The 19,963-nt window shown below is 38.8% G+C and overlaps 2 protein-coding genes across 4 annotated transcripts in view; one reads left to right on the top strand and one right to left on the bottom strand.

Annotated features, from left to right (window-relative positions):
* The window catches only part of cenpp (centromere protein P), a 224,474-nt gene extending 211,396 nt beyond the window's left edge, over positions 1-13,078 (bottom strand). The window contains exons 1-5 of the mRNA XM_003217659.4: positions 12,804-13,078; positions 10,010-10,165; positions 7,814-7,971; positions 6,289-6,380; positions 1,744-1,832 (exon numbers count right to left, since the gene is read on the bottom strand). Of these exons, the coding sequence (XP_003217707.1) occupies positions 1,744-1,832; positions 6,289-6,380; positions 7,814-7,971; positions 10,010-10,146 (476 nt within the window). The 5' untranslated portion in view covers positions 10,147-10,165; positions 12,804-13,078. The remainder of the gene's footprint in view (positions 1-1,743; positions 1,833-6,288; positions 6,381-7,813; positions 7,972-10,009; positions 10,166-12,803) is intronic.
* An 852-nt stretch (positions 13,079-13,930) lies between these two features.
* nol8 (nucleolar protein 8) overlaps positions 13,931-19,963 on the top strand; it is a 25,240-nt gene continuing 19,207 nt past the window's right edge. Inside the window, exons 1-6 of one of the 3 annotated variants that reach the window (XM_062970006.1) lie at positions 13,931-14,124; positions 16,457-16,649; positions 16,911-16,973; positions 17,787-17,865; positions 18,514-18,661; positions 18,831-18,902. In XM_062970006.1, the coding sequence (XP_062826076.1) occupies positions 16,490-16,649; positions 16,911-16,973; positions 17,787-17,865; positions 18,514-18,661; positions 18,831-18,902 (522 nt within the window). In that variant the 5' untranslated portion in view covers positions 13,931-14,124; positions 16,457-16,489. Of the gene's footprint in view, positions 14,166-16,456; positions 16,650-16,910; positions 16,974-17,786; positions 17,866-18,513; positions 18,662-18,830; positions 18,903-19,963 lie in introns of those variants that run through there. The other 2 variants (XM_062970005.1, XM_062970007.1) reach the window with 2 other exon arrangements.

Below are 19,963 nucleotides of genomic sequence, written 5' to 3'. Positions count from 1 at the left end.
CAGGGATTTGAACCTGGGATCTTTTGGTCCGCAAGTTCAGCAGCTCAGCACTTTAACACACTGTGCCACCAGGGGCCCCATGTGTTTGTATATGCAGCATCAAATTGTTGTATCAAATTGAGTCCACCTCGAGGTGAGAAGGGTGGGGTATAAATAAAGAAGTCTATAATAAAAGTGAAAAATGTGTATGAAGGTATGTGGCAGAGGTGTCTACTTATAGACAGTCTCCGGCCTCCACAAACAGGTTATAGTTCCCAGTGCTGAGTAGCCACCAAGTCAATCCCTCCAAGAACATTGCAGGTTACAGCAAGCCACATCCCAGGGTTCTTTTCTCTCTCCATTGGTATGGATTTTGCATGACCCTGCCCACTGCCTCTCGCTTAACCCTTTCCTACCCTTTCCTATGAAACACAGCAATCAGATGAATTGATCAGCAATTGAACAGGGGTTTGGGGGACTAACTCAACAGGATGGAAGTTGTAGTTTACCGTGCATCAGGACACAGCACTGTGACCCCAACGACAATAGGCCTGGACCATATTTGGCACACAGAACCCGCAAGACCAGGTTTGGGGGGAATTGATCTTGATTTATAGGAGTTGTAGGAACTAGGATGTAAAGTTCACCTGCAGTCTAAGAACCCTCTGAACCCCACCAACGATGGACCTGGAACTAACTTGTCATACAGACCCAAAATGCCCAACTTCACATACTGGAGGGGTTTGGGGGAGATAGGCCTTGACATCCAGGAGTTATAGGTCATCTGTATTCAGAGAACACTTAAGTCATCTCATGACAGGTATGGACCAAACTTGGCACACAAATTCAACATGACCAACTGGGAATACTGGAGGACTGTGGGGGTGACTGACCTTTAACTCTGGGGGTTATAATTCATCTGTATTCAGTGAGTCCTCAAAATCCCACCAATGACGGATCTGGACCAAACTTGGCACACAGAATCAACATGGCCAACTGTGAATAGTGGCAGGTGGTTCAGGGTGATTGCCCATGGAATCTGGGAGTTGAAGTTCACCCTTATCCAGAAAGCACTGAACCCAGCCAATGTCACATCTGGACCAAACTTGGCACACAGACCCAACATGCCCAACTGTGAATACTGGCAGATGTTTCGGGAAGATTGCCCTGGGAATCTGGGAGTTGTAGTTCACCATTATCCAGAGAGCACTGAACCCGGGCCATCAGATCTGGACCAAACTTGGCACCCAACACAGCCAACTTTGCATACTGGTGGGGTTTGGGGGTGATTGACATTGCCACCAGGGACTTATAGTTTCTGGGACTTAGAGAACACTGAACCCAGCAGATGACAGATCTGGACCAAATTTAGCACACAGATCCAACATGGCCAACTGTGAATGCTGGCGGGGTTTAGGGAGAGTTGACCCAAGATTTTTGAGAATTGTAGTTTTCCCATATCCTTACGTATTTTCTATTGGGAGCATTCATATAAAACAAAAGCAAAGACCGAGTTTTTTCAAAGATATAGCATAACATATGAACAATCTGATATTACCTAACATCCAAGAACAAACAATGCCATTTTAAAATAACCCAGGCATCACTGGGTACCCAAGCTAGTAATAAATAAATAGCAATTTACATTTTATTCTTAGAGAGCATTAATTTGATAATATAGTTGAACTACTGGGAACCATAAAACTTTTTCTGGCAGCAAATAGCACATATGTTATCCCCACGTGTTAATAAAAAAAATCTTACCTGGTTACAAATGTACTTAAATCAGAATATTCCTCAGATTCTATTACAATGTTAAGGTCTGTAACAGTGGCTGAAATGTTTTTCTTATTCTGAAAAAAAGACATAGTACTATTAGACAATCTGTAGGTAGAAAATAGTTATATAGAAATTGGTCTAATTGCCATAAATAATAAACCACCATAAAATCTCAAACACTACAGAAACTGAAAATGCGGGCTGAGATTTTCATGTTACCACATAACAGTTCAATTTGCAAAAATTAAAGCAGAGAAAACAAAGCACTTCTTTCAAAACGTAGTTAGGTATGCACCTTCCTTTGAGGTGAGATCTGTACAAGGCCAATTCATATGCAGGATCTTAGTTCCCTGTCATAACCATATAGGATTAATTATTGTTGCTCTCAAGTTATACGATTTGTTGCTGAGTGCATCATCATTCAAGCAACACTGAATTACCATAACCATCAGGACAATTTAGTAGCATGGAAAAGAATATTCCAAGTATTTCACAGGATCCAGCAAAGAGGAAGAATCATAGAATCATAGAATCGTAGAGTTGGAAGAGACCTCATGGGCCATCCAGTCCAACCCCCTGCAAGAAGCAGGAAAATCTCATTCAAAACACCCCCGATAGATGGCCATCCAGCCTCTGCTTAAAAGCATCCAAAGAAGGAGCCTCCACCACACTCCGCGGCAGAGTTCCACTGCCGAACAGTTCTCACAGTGAAGAAGTTCTTCCTGATGTTCAGGTGGAATCTCCTTTCCTGTAGTTTGAAGCCATTGTTCTGCGTCCTAGTCTGCAGGGCAGCAGCAAACAAGCTTGCTCCCTCCTTCCTATGACTTCCCCTCACATACATGGCTATTATGTCTCTTCTCAGCCTTCTCTTCTGCAGGCTAAACATGCCCAGCTATTTCAGCCACTCCTCATAGGGCTTGTTCTCCAGACCCTTAATCATTTTAGTCACCCTCCTCTGGACACTTTCCAGCTTGTCAACATCTCCCTTCAACTGTGGCGCCCATAATTGGACACAGTATTCCAGGTGTGACCTGACCAAGGCAGAATAAAGGGGAAGCATGACTTCCCTGGATCTAGACGCTATACCCCTAAAAGAATGAGATGCCAGCTAACAAATCATCAGTGCAAAGATTAACCGATTTTATTTATTTATTTATTTATTTCCGATATTTCTACCCCGCCCTTCTCCCCGAGGGGACTCAGGGCGGCTTACACAACTGGCAGGATCACTACCAGTATATCATAATACAATAAAATAATAAAACAGTTAAAATAGTTAAATAACATATTAAAATACAATATATAAAAGATTTAACACAGTGCAATGCTGAATATATATGCCAGTCATCCATCAGACCTTGTGCAAGAGCCTTAATCCAATCCATGTCAACGCTGAGTTCATTCATTAAACGCTTGCGCACATAGCCAGGTCTTCAGCTTCTTTCTAAACCCCAGAAGGGATGGAGCCTGCCGGATGTCACTACGAAGGGAGTTCCACAGCTGAGGAGCCACCACCGAGAAGGCCCTGTCTCTCATCCCCACCAGCCGCGCTTGTGAGGCAGGTGGGATCGAGAGCAGGGCCACCCTGGATGATCTTAAGGTTCTCGTGGGCTGATAGGAGGAGATGCGTTCGGACAGGTAGAATGTACTCAGGTAATACATACAAACTAAGTTCATGCATCAATCCTCCCCTTCAAACATTTCTACTAAGCCCTGGGCCCTGTATGTCATGGGGAACTCTGCATTACTTTCAACTCACTTCAGCATCAAGGAAAATTCCACAAAAGCTCTAAAAGCATAGTCCTGCTACAGACACTAAACAGGCTAAGAGTGAAGTATGCTGCTTCTTTGTGGACCTCATCACACTAGAGCTTGGATCCACTTTAAATCCACTTTAGGGAGTGGCCTTTAAACCAATCAGCCACACAGGTCCTGGGCCTCATCAAACTACAAACCTCAGAATTCTGCAGGAGGCAGAAACTGGTTTTAAAGCGGATCCATGCTCTGGTGTGATGATTTACAGTTCTATGTTTCTACTGTTATGCAATGTTCACATATTAAACAATGTCTGGAATACACAGAAGAAACAGTGTGAATGACTCAGGACAAGAAAGTAATTACAGTCAGACCTCCACATTTATGAGTTTCACTTTTATGTATTTGATTAATATGGTCTCCCTAGGAATCTCCAATGGAAGTTAATCACAGAGTCACACTAGAGGACACAGAGATTGCTAGAAAAGTGTACTCTCGAGTTTTAAAAACTGGCTTTTTTGTGCAATGTTGTAAGTAAACTTAATCTACTCAATTTTAAATTTTATCGTTATATAATGGTGCCATCTTGTGTTTGAAAGAAGTTCCAGTTCCACAATTGCTGAGGAAGGATAATTTTTAAAGCAGCTCACAATTTTTTAAAAGCCACAACTGCATTAGCAAAAATTATTTTATCCAGCTATAGCAAATGTACTAGCTGTAAATCCTCTTTACAGAACTCCTTAGGAAACTTAGCTTCTGTCATTCATAGCTTATTTGTCTCCCAATTACATTGCTTGAAAATATTTTAAATGGGACTCTCCTAGACAAAAGTTTGGAAGCTACTGCTAGGTAAATGCATTTATCAGGTTGAATTGCCAAGTAATGTAGCAAGGAGGAGACACCGAAGAGGCCAAAGAATTAATAATTAATAAACCGTGATTGCATCTCTCCCTATGAACTGGCACGTGCTTTAAGATCCTCTGGAGAAGCCCTCCTCTCGCTCCCACCACCATCTCAGGCACAGTTGATGGGGACAAGGGAGAGGGCCTTCTTGACGGTGGCCCTGCGGCTCTAGAATGCCCTTCCTAGAGAAATGAGGCAAGCCCCCACCTTACTTTCGTTTCATAAGGAGCTGAAAACCTGGTTTAAACAGATTTTTGAAGCTCCTTAGACTCTCTAGCTATGCCTCCGCTTATCACTTTATGCATCTCTGCCCACACTGTATTGAAATTCCTGGCACGTTTAGCACTATACAGTTGGCCGTTCCACTGTTAAATCCTGGCCACTATATCCGGTTTTATTGATGGCCCTATCATTAGGTTTTAACTTGGGTTATGTGTTTTATGATTATCGGTTTTAAGTATTCTTGGATATGTGTATAATGTTTTAATTGTTGTATGTTTTAAATTGACTGTATATTTCCTAGTATGCTGAAAACCGCTCTGAGTTCCTCGAGGAGACAGGGCAGTATATACATAGTTTTATTATATTATTATTATTACAGTGCCTTTTCTTGGCTGAAGGGAGGGAGACAACAGTTTCAAGGCGACTCTAATGCACCATCAAATCTAATACGCACCCTAATTTTGGCGACATAATTTAGCTAAAAAAGATGAACATTACACTTGAGTAAATATGGTAAAATATTTTAAAAGCATGTTTATTCAATCCTGATAACATCAACATAGCATTCACACAACTCCAATAGCATTTTATTACAGTCTGTTCACCTTTATTGCATCATCTCTCCCCCTGTGATATAAACAATAGACCTATAGGTAAACACTTAGTGTAGCAAGGATTTCTCTCTATCCCAAAATAGGCCATATTTAAACACATATAGAAAATAAGCAAAAGGATCACTATAGATTCTTAGTTAAAATGAAGTAATTGTACAGAGATATTTAACAAAAAAAAACCCCACAAACTACCCTTATTGAATAATACAGTTGCTGTTGTATGGTTTGTTTAATAATAATAAAAAGTTTTATAAAATAAAAAGGTAAACAAATACTGCCACCTAGTGGCTTTTTCTTTACCTTCCTTTAGTTCATTCTTTTCTTTCAGTTATCAGCTGTAAACACACACACATTTACCTGGGAATAATTCCCATTTAACTCAGCTGGACTTACTTCCAAGTAGTGTTTATGCATGTGTGTGTCACTTGTCAACTTATGGCAAGCCCACAAATCTTATAAGCATTGTCTTAGGCAAAGAATATTCAGAGGCGGTTTCGCAAGTACTCTGAAATACATTCTACAGCACTTGGTATAACATTGCATCATGAGAAATCATCTTCCAAGTTTCTCCAAATGAAATAAACAGAATAAATACTTCAAGAAGGTTTAATCAAAGTTATATTATTTATATTTGCATTCTGACAGATTCATTCCGCTTAGCCTTTCTTTTCCTTCAACGGTTTCCATTTAATGTGAATTCAGTCTTTCCTTTTTCATGTTTTTAACTTTTATTCTTAAGTATTAACCTTTGGGTATTTTTTTGGATCTGGGAGTTTCTGAGATTGAAGACTAAAGTAAAACAGTTAAAGAAAAATGTTTTGTTCATAACATACATTCACACACTGGTAATGATCAAGAAACATTGGTTTTCCTGGCAAAGAATCCTCTTTAAATATTGTTCAGTCTTCTAAAAAATTAAGGTAACTATTAGAATGACTCTAATGACAGGTACAAATGGCTTTTGAAGAAAAACAAAGAACACAACAGTTTGCTTGATATTTACTAATAAATACTACTTCTTTTCAACAGACATTACCTCATTTTCTTCTAAAAGTTGAAATTCCATTTGAAAGGGCACTGACTGACAGTTTCCTGATAACTGATATTTATGTGTAGCTTTAGCTTCATCTGCAATACAAGGCAACATAAAATGAAAATTTAAGCATACCCTGTGTTAGTCAGAAAGAATATATGCATGGAATTTTTTTTAAAGCTAATCTTATCTAATGGCGTTTCCAGACATCATGTAAGCCCAGGCTTTCCCCAAAGGGGTGTCTAAGTGCCACCCTGAAGCCCCCCAAAGCAACCCTTAAAACTTTTAAAAGCTTACCTGGCCACCATTAAGGTCCTCCTTGCATCCTCCTGGTGTGAGGAAATGACAATGAAGAAAATCCCTCCTGCTCCCCACATTGGCTGGGGTGGGGGAGGGGTGGGGCACCATCCCGGATCTTTGGGCTCCAGCAGCCCAAAAGGTTCAGGATAGCAAATGGGGACTTATCCCTGGGTAGTCCTGGGACTATCAAATAGTGAGTCCCTACAAGCCCAATAACCCATTAGACCCGGGCCTTTCTAATGTGGCATTTGATTAATTTGGAATAACTGAGGTTATTCCAAATTAATTAGTCTTTACTGCCAACCTAGCAGTTTAAAAACATGCAAATGTGAGTAGATCAATAGGTACTGCTTCAGCAGAAAGGTAACTGCACTCCATGCAGTCATGCTGGCAACATGACTTTGGAGGCGTCTACAGACAAAGCCAGCTCTTCAGCTTAGAAATAGAGATGAGCACCACCCCGCAGAATTGGACACGACTAGACTAATTGTCAAGAGGAAACATTTGCCTTTACCTTTACCATGGTGCCATTTTAAAGATGACACAAAGCAAGATGAACAGATAGAATTTAAAAAGTGTAGCAAATTGAAATGTACCTAAAAAGCACTGAATATAGGCTTGAGGCATATAAAAGGGAGCATTTCTTTGTGCAATGTGTAACTAACACATGGAATTAATTCCCTTATTTAGAAAAAAATATCTAAAGTAATGCAAAGTAATGCAAGATAACAACACTGATCAACTGCAGTAATTGCTACGGAACATTACTGTATTTAGTTTTTTAAATTCTCCATTCCCTTAACTCAGCTGGAAGATCAGCTGAGGTTTTATTCACAGTCGAGTGTGCCATGTAATTCCTAAATTGCTATTAACCAGACCTATGGTTGAACAAAAGAAATCAATTTCATACACTACTATCATAAGATTATTATTTCTATATGCCATAGTTAAGGTTTATCCAGAATTTGTCTGATTCTTGACAGCACAGCAAAGTGCAGTAAATCTAATGTGGAAACAAAAACTTCTTAGCTTCCTGTGGCTGCACCAGACACAAGACTTTAAGGTTCACTGTATGTTGTCTTTATGATACAAAATTCCAGTGGCCAATGATAAACCTTTCTCTCATGCCCTATTTGCAAGCCTTTCAAGAATATCCATCAAGTTGTTTTAAATACAGAATTGCAGATGAAATAAATATTTGGTATGATCCAACCAAAGATATGCTTACTTTTCTCCACAGGCTTCCTGGTATAATGTGTGAAGCAAATGCCTGTAAGTTTCATTATGAAGGAGAGATCAGCTTCTAACAACTCATTCTGAGTTTTCAAATCTGGACAAGATTGATATTGCCTTAGTTCTTCTTGAGATGTTTTTTTAAGTGATTTCCTGCAACAGATGAACTCCATCAGATGTCATCAAGAACATGAAATATCTATTTCCATCTCTAACATATTAGCAAAAGAACTAGTCAAGGAAGAACAAACCAAAGAAGAGTTACAGTTGAACTTTAATAATGCAAAAATAATGACTACAAGTGATTTATATAACTTTAAAGTAGATGATGAAGACATCAAAATTGTCAGACTTCTTATATTTTGATTACATCATAAATCAAAATGGAGACTTCAGTCAAAAAAGGGCATGGAAGGGCAGCTATGAGGGAAATAAATAAAATTCTGAAGTGTGAAAATATATCACTATATCACTAAATACCGAAATCAGAATCATCCATACAACAATATATTTTTTTATTTCTATGTATGGCTGTGAAGTTGGACAGTGAAGAAATCTGACAGGAAGAGAATGAATTCATTTGAAATGTGATGCTGGAATTCATTGAATATACATGAACTGCCAAAATTACAAATAAATGGCTGCTAAATCAAATAAAATCAAATAAAATTACTTTACTAGGTAAAGTAAGAGGAAGTAGTACGATGATATGGTTTTTTGGAAGTCTCTCATTCATTGGGTAACCATAAATCAAAGCCAATTTGTTGGTAATTAAGACCATTTTTATTGTTCATTGATTTATTGGGCTAAGAACGAGCTGTATGCACAGACACTCCTTTCTCATCCTCTCCTCCACACCTTAAGTACTTGATTTATGACACTATTACTCAAGCCTGCTATGCCAGTGTCCTGCAATGTTGCAGCTAAGAAAAAACTTGAAAAGTATTCAACAAATCAGGACATCCTAGGGCAGATCTACCCTGACCATTTAAATGAAGTTCAAAGCTAGTTCAAACTGTAGCAGCCAAACAACAAACTCCCACAAATGTGGGCAAAACATGCATCAGTACTCTGTAGATTTCCTATATATTTGCACAGCAAAACTACTTTCTTGTGACTGCATGAAATGGTTCAGTGAAGATGGGGTCCTAGTTTCATATTTTGTTGTCCCATCCTGGTTTGCTGAGAACCTTAAGCTACAATAGCTTTACAGCTAGGATTTCACAGATGTCTGGTTTAAACAATAAAGACATACATGCTGAAGCTACAAGTGCATGTGAGAGTGAAGGGGCATTAGGACACAAAGTTGGTTGGTGCCATAAACTGCAGTTTATTCAACAGAGATTGTTGTAACTGAACTAGGCCAGTATGAATAATTTCTTATTTTTCAGCCACAAATTGTACAAATGTATAAGTTTTAACAATATATACTGTATAAGATACTTTTTTTTACTCTTTAAAATATATTTTTTGCAATAAGATACTTTCCATTCCAAAACATCAGCTTCCCAGCAACGGCATATGCTGACTTCCAATAAAACAATTTGTTTATAGATGTGAGACATGAACTATGCCATATATGAAGACCGGTGTGGTTCAGTGGTTGGATTAGGACTTAACAATGACTCAAATCCACTAAACCACGGAAACTCAAACTGATTTTAGGTAATTTGCACTCGCTCACTTTTAGGCCCCATCCACACAGATGAATAAAATCCCACATTATATGCTTTGAACTGGAATATGTCAGTGTGGACTCAGATAACCCAGTTCAAAGCAGATATTGTGGGATTTTCTACCTTGATATTCTGGTTTATATGACTGTGTGGATGGGTCCTTAGAAGAAAGCGATGGCAAGTTCCCTTCTGTAGAAATCCTGCAAAGAACCCCTGTGATAATTCCCCTTAAGATCACCTTAGCTTAAAAGCAACTTAAAGGTACATAACAAGAAAATCCATTATATGGGAGCTGGGCAGTTGACGGCATTGGATTTTCCAAACCTGTTCTTAAAATATCACATCTCACTAACTTGTGGATGCTGGTGACTATAACAGATACTGATATATATTGACTTCCTACATGAACACACGTGTATACTCAACAAAGTTAACTCATTGGCTCTAGTAAATTTACCACAACCCTCGAAGGATTACATCCAAACAACAACAAAAACTACCCTGAAATTACATACATTACTTTAATTATGTCCCCATCAGAATATGCCATTAGCGCATGTTGACTGCATTGATATTCTTCTGCTAACATTTTAATTTCTTCCTCCAAAGACTGGATTTCATCTTTATAAGCCTGAACATCATTGTTATCCATTTCTCAAACACCAGGCTTCCTAGAAAAAAGCAAGCAAAAATAAAAATTAAATAACATTTTCCAATGATGACTTTGAATTTGAACTTGAATTGTGACAATCTTACACTTTTATCTATGTAAAACAAGAGTTGTTTTCATGTCAACCATTTCAGCATGCACACAAATTGACCTAGTATAACTTTAACTGTATAGTACTGTACTCTTCCTATTTTCTTAACAAAGATGCTAACCTAAATAACTGTAGATTCTGGTTATAACAGATAATTATAATAAATCATTCACTTTAGTTAGTCAGAAGCAACGCTGCGATCAAAGCAAAGCATTGTAGAAATTATGAGGTTTATCTCAATCAAGTACAAAATACTTAGAATCTCACTCCTGATTTATTGCCTTTTTTTATAAAGAGCCCTCATGAATAGATACAAACACTTTTACAGGCTGGCTCACCTACAATGAGCTAAAAGTGGCCTATATGTTACCCTCCCCCTTCGCCATGTTAGGATCACAACAGTCCTGTGAAATAGGCTGAAAGTGACTACTCAAAGTTGCATTGGATCTCCCAAGTGACAGGAAAAACTGTAACCACTACCTTACACTCATTCATGATTGTCTGTCTTAAAGTGTGCCAAGCAGAGACGGGAAACAACGAATATTCAACATTGTTTGGATTGTGATATGTCTGCTGTTCAATACAGAAGAATCAGATGACCTACTAAGGATACCCAAAACTTCCAAACCAAAACAATCATGTGACCAAAAAGTCCAGTGTTAGGCTGTTTTAGTTTAGGAAAAAGGAGAATACAAGAAAACATGATTGATATTTATAGAGGAAGCATGCATATTTAATAATCCCATGAAATGTTATAGTGGGAGAATCAAGACTGGCAAATACATTATTTCTTTACATAACACAGTTAAGTGTTGGGATTCAATGCTGCAAGCAGTGATGATTGGCACCATCTTGACTGAATTTGGAAGAGAGTAACAAGATACGTAAATAATGGTATTAGTTGTAAAATAGGGCAAAATGCATCTGCAAGGCCACATGTAATTCCTAGAACACAATTTTGTATTTTCAGATTCTTCCAAACTCTGCAAAATGACCCATCTTAGTCAAGAGTGAATTGCCTCTACTAGAAAGCCTTCAGGAATGACACCTCAGCTTTTAAATAGGAATCCCCACCCAGACTATTTAATATAACAAAATATCAGTTCTCTAGAAACAAAAGTTGAGTTCCAGCCACTTTATTCTGCGATTATTTTATTATATTTTTATGGTGAAACATGTCATGTTTTCACAGCCTCAGAAGGCGGCAATGGAAATTCCCCCTCCGAACAAATCTTGACAAGAAAACCCTGTGATAGGATTGTCTTTTAAGTCGAGAACTGCTTGAAGGCGTAAAACAACAAACAACACATTTTGACTTTGCATTTTGTTACGCTCACTTTCTAGAAAATGATTCATTTTAAGACTATAAGTGATACATCTTTTTTAACTTTTATTTTATTCAAGGAAACAATTGCTCTTGTACATACAATTTACTTCGATATTAGTTAAACAAATATTATCACCTAGTGACATTTTATTTGTTTTCCTTTCAAGTTATTCTTTTCCCCAATACTGCACACTGTAAACACAGACATATTTACCTGGGAACAAGTCACACTGAACTCAAATGGGCTCATTTCTAACTATTTGTGCATTTGCGTATGTAGGTGCCTTCAAGACCCCATTAATTTCATCTGATTTTCTTACTAGACAGGTGATTTTGCCAATTAATTCCCCTGAAATCTAATCTATAGGATTCGCTGACAGTCTTCCACCCAATTACTAACCAGGGCCAATTTTGCTTGACATCCTATTTTACTTACCGCCTACAGCCAGGAAGAACCCTTCCACACAGCCCTATAACCCAGAATAAAGGCAGAAAATTCCACAATATCCTTTGAACTGGGTTATCTGAGTCCACACTGCCTTATATTCCAGTTCAAAGCAGATAATGTGGGATTTTATTCATCTGTGTGGAAGGGGCCTAAGATTGTATTAAGGATACACCAACACTGTAGTATTAATGCAGTTTGATGCCACCTGGCTCAATGATATGGATTCCTGGGAGCTGTAGTTTACAAGGCCTGTAGCCTTTTCTGACCAACTTACTTGTTCCTCTCAAACTAAAATCCCATGATTCCATAGCACTGAGCTATGGCAGCTAAAATGGTGTCAAACTGCATTAATGTTTCAGCGTAGATGCGACCTAAGATAATTCATTTTCCAAGGCTTTCCAAAGCAAATAAACAGAGTAAGTGTGGCAATGTTACTTACATTCTGCATGGGTAATAAAGTATTATTATTATTATTATTATTATTATTATTATTATCTTAAATATTATAATTATTTAATTATAATAATAAATTATATATAATCTATATATAATCTATATTATTATTATTATTATGCCATCTGGAAAGAACTTGAAATTCAATGTCTTAATCAAATTCCCTCTTCCAGCAAACTGAAAATTGGCAAAGCTCTGCTGGCTGTTGTTCTTCAGTACCACAGAAAAAGAAGCTGAGGCAACTGAGTATGCCACATGCTCAGAGGCACTATTGCCAACGCTGCTTATTTTAATTAGCAGGAGATAGTCGCTCAACACACCTCTTTCTGTGAGAAGAAAACGGCCCAAATTCTCCCTCAGCGACGCGCTTTCCTCCTTCTCTGAACTACCCGCCAAAGAAAGCCCGGCCCCGGCGATACCACTGCAAACCCGCTACGGGGGTGCAGGGGAAAGAGAGGCATTATAGCCCTCGCGAAACAAATATGTTTAGCACCCATAAAATACTCTTTTTTCACATTTCGGTCAACAGAAAGACTCTCGTGGAAGGGGAAAGCAAAACATCGTCTGCTTCCCTATCTCCAACCCTCCCCTTCCCTCGCCTCAGATGGTTCAGTCCGCCAATTTTCCGATAGAGTATAACTGAGCGGTGGCCTATGCAAGAACATAGAGATAAGTAATTTAGAGAGGACTTTACATATTGAACTTCCGGATCTTTTTTCTGTCTATCTTTTTTGTGTCAAAACCAGGCCCAAGGTGTTAAAAGCCTGGGTTGCTGTGAGTTTTCTGGGCTGTATGGCCATGTTCCAGAAGCATTCTCTCCTGATGTTTCGCCCACATCTATGGCAGACATCCCAGAGGTTGTGTGGTCTGTAGGAAACTAGGCAAGGGAGGTTTATATATCTGTGGAATGTCCAAGGTGGGAGAAAGAACTCTTGTCTGTTTGAGGCAAGTGTGAATGTTGCAATTAGCAACCTTGTTTATCACTGAATGGTCTTGCAGCTTCAAGGCCTGGCTGCTTCCTGCCTGGGGAAATTCTTTGTTGGGAGGTGTTAGCTGACCCTGATTGGTTCTTGTCTGTAATTCCCCTATTTTCAGAGTGTTGTTCTTTATTTACTGTCCCGATTTTAGCGTTTTTTTTAAATACTGGTAGCCAGATTTTGTTCATTTTCATGGTTTCCTCCTTTCTGTTGAAACTGTCCACATGCTTGTGGATTTCAATGGCTTCTCTGTGTAGTCTGACATGGTGGTTGTTAGAGTGGTCCAGAATTTTTACTTTCTCTTTTTTTGTGTGTCAAAACTAGACCTAAGGTATTAGAAGACCCTCCTTTCTTCTCCCTCAGCGCCAGCCTAGCTGTGTATTACTTGAGCATACGCAGAAGCTACCTCCCGTGACCCGCCCTCTTTCTGCTCTTTCCTTCCTTCTGTCAGAAAGGGGAGGTTCTTTTATTGCGCGGAACCTTCGTGTAGGAGCAAGAGTTCCGGGAGGGAAGGGTACTACGACGGACCAACCCCATGCTCTCCTGCTGGTGAATGTGGAGGGAGACTTCGAGGCAGCCGCTGTTTTCCATTTCCCAGTAAAGACGCCCCTTGCCTCTCGCGTGTCTGATCCCGGCCCTACTATCAAGAAACAAGACCCATCCAGTATGCCAAAGACTTCAGCAAATCTGGGGAGCGTCTACATGGTAGGAGGGTTGCAGTTTTCACACCGCTTTTACTGCCATGTCTCAATGCAGTGGAACCCTGGGAGCTGTAGTTTGGTGAGGCCTCAGCTCACTCAGGCAGATGACCTTGTAAAACTACAACCCTCATGAGTCTATAGTGTTGAGCCAAGGCAATTTAAAGTGGGTCAAACTGCAAAGAGGATGAGGCATGGACCAACTTGGGGCCTCCCTCCAGGTGTTTTGTTCTTCAATTCCCACAATTCCTAACAACCTCAGGCCCCTTCCTTCCCCCTCAGCCACTTAAGCTGTTAGGAATTGGAGTTCAAGTCCAAAACACCTGGACGGCCAGAGCTTGACTTGATTCATGTGTCTTAAGTACCATAGAGCTTTCTGCTCTTCAGAGAACAAACTTGCCTCATAATTGATTTTGACATGTATAAGGAGAAGCTTACACGAGCTCTTAAACTCTTATCCAACTCCCAGAAGCCCCGGCCAGTTTGTCCAATGGTCAGGAATTCTGGGAGCTAAAATCTGGTGGAGCAAAGTTTGGGAATCACAGCTGCCCCCCCCCCTTTCAATATCCATGGATTCTGCTTTGGTCAAACCACATCTGGAATACTGTGTCCTATTCTGGGCACCACAATTGAAGGGAGATGTTGACAAGCTGGAAGGTGTCCAGAGGAGGGCAACTAACATGATCAAGGGTCTGGAGAACAAGCCTTATGAGGAGCGGCTTAAAGAACTGGGCATGTTTAGCCTGCAGAAGAGAAGGCTGAGAGGAGACATGATGAGGGCCATGTATAAATATGTGAGGGGAAGTCATTGGGAGGAGGGAGCAAGCTTGAATTCTGCTGCCCTGGAGACTAGAACGTGGAACATTGACTTCAAACTACAGGAAAGGAGATTCCACCTGAACATTAGGAAGAACTTCCTCGCTGTGAGAGCTGTTCAGCAGTGGAACTCTCTGCCCCGGAGTGTGGTGGAGGCTCCTCCTTTGGAGGCTTTTAAGCAGAGGCTGGATGGCCATCTGTCGGGGGTGCTTTGAATGTGATTTTCCTGCTTCTTGGAAGCGGGTTGGACTGTATGGCACGTGAGGTTTCTTCCAACTCTATGAATCTATGATTCTGTATCCATGGAATCAACTATCCATAGTTCACATTTTTTTAAAAATCAAAAAACAAATCTCAATTTTGATATTTTACATAAGGAACACCGTTTTACCATGCTAGTGTTTGTAATAGGACTTGAGCATTGACGGATTTTGGTATCCACAGGTAGTGTTGGAACCTAATATTACCATATTTATTAATGCCCCACTTTATCTCCCTTGAAGGGCACTTAAAGTGGCTTAATATAAAAGCATCAGCATAACAATTTAAATATATATAAATATACAAACATTAAGACTGGATTAAAGATAACCAGTATTTTTTAAATTCCCAGTTAAGAACCATTAAAACACATTCAAAGTTAAAAAAACAAAGGCCCACTGTATGCAAGGAGAAGCTTTACCTTATAATTAAGTAACAATTTGCTTAATGTTCTGATTAAGTATAATTGGAACATGATTTTACTTTTGGCAGCTATGGAAAGCATGGATTGTTTAAGGTTTCCCTCAGAGGTTTCATTAGAATCATTGAATCATAGAGTTGGAAGAGACCTTGTGGGCCATCCAGTCCAACCCCTTGCCAAGAAGCAGGAAAATTGCATTCAAAGCACCCCCAACAGATGGCCATCCAGGCTCTGCTTAAAAGCCTCCAAAGAAGGAGCCTCCGCCACACTCCAGAGATTTTCACTGCTGAACAGCTCTCACAGTGAGAAAGTTCTTCCTAATGTTCAGGTGGAATCTCCTTTCCTGTAGTTTGAAGCCAATGTTCCGTGTGCTGGTCTCCAGGGCAGCAGAAAACAAGCCTGCTCTCTCCTCCTTATGACTTCCCCTCACATATTTATACATGTTCCTAATCATGTGTCCTCTCAGCCTTCTCTTCTGTAGGCTAAACATTCCCAGCTCTTTAAGCCGCTTCTCATAGGACTTGTTCTCCAGATCCTTGATCATTTTAGTCACCCCCCCCCCCCCCCCGGGCACATTCCAGCTTGTCAACATCTCCCTTAATCTTGGTCAAAAGTGTTCTTTGCACTTATGAAGATTAGAGACTTATTTTAATAACATAAAAGTAGTATTTTTAAAAGAAGGATACGTGAATGAAAGTTATCTTTACAGTCAATGACCATCTTCTATCTGGTTGGTTACATTTCATACAGCTTAAAATATTTTTGATGACTTTTGCTATTGAAAAACTGTTCTTTTACAGGAAAGCTGCAATTAAAAGGAGCCATGGTTGACCATGACACTTACTGAGTTTTTGAACATGCAAAGCCCACTTGTGAAGCGACTTTATGTTGGAGGACTTGGCCATACAGTTTCAAAAGTTGAGCTGCAGGAGAGATTTGGAAAGTTTGGAAATGTTACAGACACTGAAATTCTGACCCGGAAAGATGAACAAGGTAATATCTTCAGATGTTTAAGAGCAGTCACACTTGGTTTGCGACACTTTAAGTCTCCTTTTAGAGAGAAAAAGCAGGGTATAAATCATTATCACTATCATAACAGCTTCCAATACTACGTAGTAGTCGGACTCATTGATCATCGTGAGATTTATTTATGAGTGAATAGGCATGGAATTATAGTTAATTATCAATTTTATAACCTTGCTTTTACAATTTTTTTAACCATCTTTTTGGAGTAACCAATTTTTTCTTGAACAGGAAACCCTACAAAAACGTTTGCATATATCAACATCAAAATTTCAGAAAAAGAACTTAAAAAATGTAAGTACATTAACCACTAGTGTCTTTCTGTATCCAAATCTATAATTTTAATTGTCCCTTTGATAATGAAACTGAAGAGATTGAAATCTGTTGATAGACCCAAAGATGACTAAAGGTTAAAGCTTTAACATAAAGGTAACTATGTTTGGCTATTTATAATCTATATGTTGTAAAGTTTGATTTTAGTGCAAAACACTTGAAAAATTCTAATTACCTTTTGATAATAATAGAACAGTGTCATGATCCTTCAGTTGCTGTTGAAGAATCTTGATGCAGACCCTTTAATAAAATGACTTTTCACATTCCTCTTTCACTTACAGAAATCTACTCTTTTGGAATGTCTGACTTCACATATTCTTTCTGTCAATGTCAAATTTCCTAATGTTCCCAGGTTTTCTCTGTGTTTTAAAAATTCTCCTTTGTCTGGGCTTTATTTGAATTCCAAACAAGGTTTTGTTCTTCTTTTTTCCTCACTTCCTCTATAGTTGCCTGCATGACTAAACTAGTTTTTGAACCCAAGTATCAAATTAGAGCAGTCTTATCCATTTAGACCAGTGGTTCTCAACCTGTGAGTCCCAAAGTGTTTTGACTTACAACTCCCAGAAATCCCAGCCACTTTACCAGCTGTTACGATTTCTGAGAGTTGAAGGCCAAAACATCTGGGGACCCACAGGATGGGAACCACTGATTTAGACTAAACTGACTCTTATTATTCTCTTGATAACCTGAAATACTTTGAAAGTTGTTCTGAATAATGATTTAAGCAATTTATAAGTTAACAATTAGGTTTCCATTTACAATTTTGTTTTGAAGGTATATCTGTGCTAAATAAGACAAAGTGGAAGGGAGGAACACTACAAATAGAAATGGCCAAAGAGAGCTTTTTGCACAGGTAATGACTAGGATTTTTTAAACTGCTTTTTGAGAAAGCTACTGGGTACTCCATTTGATTTTTTTTAAAAAAAATAGTATGCAAATAAACTATCTTGAAATCTTCACAAATGAAGTAACAATTTGAATTTATACAAATATGTGTTTTTAAGCTTGAAATATATTTTCCAATTGATGTTGATGTGGTGGTAGAGGAAGTACACTGTTTTGTGATAGATAATTTATGGGCAGGGCCAGGATTTGCATGATGTAGACATGATAAAACTGAAATAGGCAGAGTGCAATCTTGTGTGATCATTTTTTACTTGTACTTCAAGCTGGAACATGGTACAAAGAAGGAGAAGAGAGAACATACACATAGAATTAAGGAGCAAACTCTCATTTTTTATTTGTAGTGAGTACTTACAGAAATCCACTTTTGGTTTTCTTTATGAGTAACTTTATCCCCAGCAGTGTTGCTATTGCTAAGCAACTGAGATTAAGAAGGCCTTGTTGCGCTATTTCAGAAATCAAGCAGTAGATTCAGATCTACTGCCCACCCTTATTGTAAGACATTTACGGTATCTAAAGTCAGGAGAACCACAATGCATATAAAGAGGGTTTTTGTCCAATTAAATCTGCCAAATTTCAACTATTTGCTGTTTTGCAGACTAGCACGGGAGCGCCAAGAAGCAAATGAAAATAAGGAAAAACCATCTGAAAACTCCATGATAAATGTACTAGAATCCATGAAGAAATCTGAAATTGTAGACTTCAATGTGAAAGCAGTACCAGGAACAGAAGTACCAAACCATAAGGTATGGAGAATTTACAGGAAAGAGATGATCCAACCTGATCCCAGAAAGAAATTCATACCAGGAAAAGTTATTACTTGAAACCTGCTATACTGTTTAATAATACTGCTTTGTTCATGTTTCTGCATTATGTTTTCCAGAGCCACGGTAATCTCTCTTTTTTCTTTATCAGGACTGGGTTGTTAGCAAATTTGGGAGAGTCTTACCTATCCTCCATCTGAAAAGTCAACACAAAAAGAAAATATCCTTTTCTACAAGTTGTTAAATAATGGTAGATTATTCATACCTAGCTCTTAATATTACCTTCAGTGTGAAATTACAACTGTACTGTACCATTGAAATTCATATAGGACCAGGCAAGTGAGTTTAGTTTATAAAAATGAAGACTTAGAAGCTTACAACAAATACATCACATCAAAAATATTCTCATCTAAATAGTTTCATTGAAATATTATTTCACTTTATGCATTAATTTCAATAGAGTATAGTACATATCTAGCTTTTTCATATTTGTGTTCACAACCACTTGTGAAATTGACTTTTTGAGGCCATGTTAACAAGGAATTGGTTTCCTGAAAGCTAGCAATGAATGGCAATGTGGCTGTCTCTCTGGGTGCAGCTATACTGTTGAAATAATGCAGTTTGGCACCACCTGAACTCCAAAGGCTCAATGCGTGGAATCTTGTGAATTGTAATTTGGTGAGGCACCAGCAATCTTTGGCAGAAAAACTTGTAAAACTCCCAGGATTCCATAGCACTGAGCCATAGCAATTAAAGTGGTATCAAATTGAATCAATTTGGAAGTGTAGATTCACCCCATCTGTGTATATGTCTATTTCTCTGTGACATATTTCCTCTGTTTATACCAGGAGTGCTCAAACTTTTTAAGCAGAGGGCCAGTACACAATCCTTCAGACTGTTGAGGGGGCCGAATTATCATTTGAAAAAAAAATGAACAAATTCCTATGCACACTGCACATGTCTTATTTGTAGTGCAAAAAAAAACCCCAACAACAACAATGAAAGAACAATACAATATTTAAAAATTAAAACAATTTTACCAACATAAACCTATCAGGATTTCAATGGAAGTGTGGGCTTGCTTCTGGCCAATGAAATGCTCAAGTTAATTAGGATTGTTGTTGTGTACCTTCGTCATTTCAGACTTTGGGTGAGCCTAAGTCTAAAACTGAGCATGGGGGCCAGGTAAATGACCTTGGAGGGCCACATCCGGCCCACAGGCCTTAGTTTGGGGACCCCTGGTTTATACCAATATGGAGTATTCCTTCTATCAGCTTAAACCAC

Source organism: Anolis carolinensis, chromosome 2 (assembly GCF_035594765.1).
Source record: "Anolis carolinensis isolate JA03-04 chromosome 2, rAnoCar3.1.pri, whole genome shotgun sequence".
NCBI lineage: Eukaryota > Metazoa > Chordata > Lepidosauria > Squamata > Dactyloidae > Anolis > Anolis carolinensis.
Note: the sequence above shows the minus strand (reverse complement) of the source record. Positions and strands in the feature narration are given on the sequence as shown.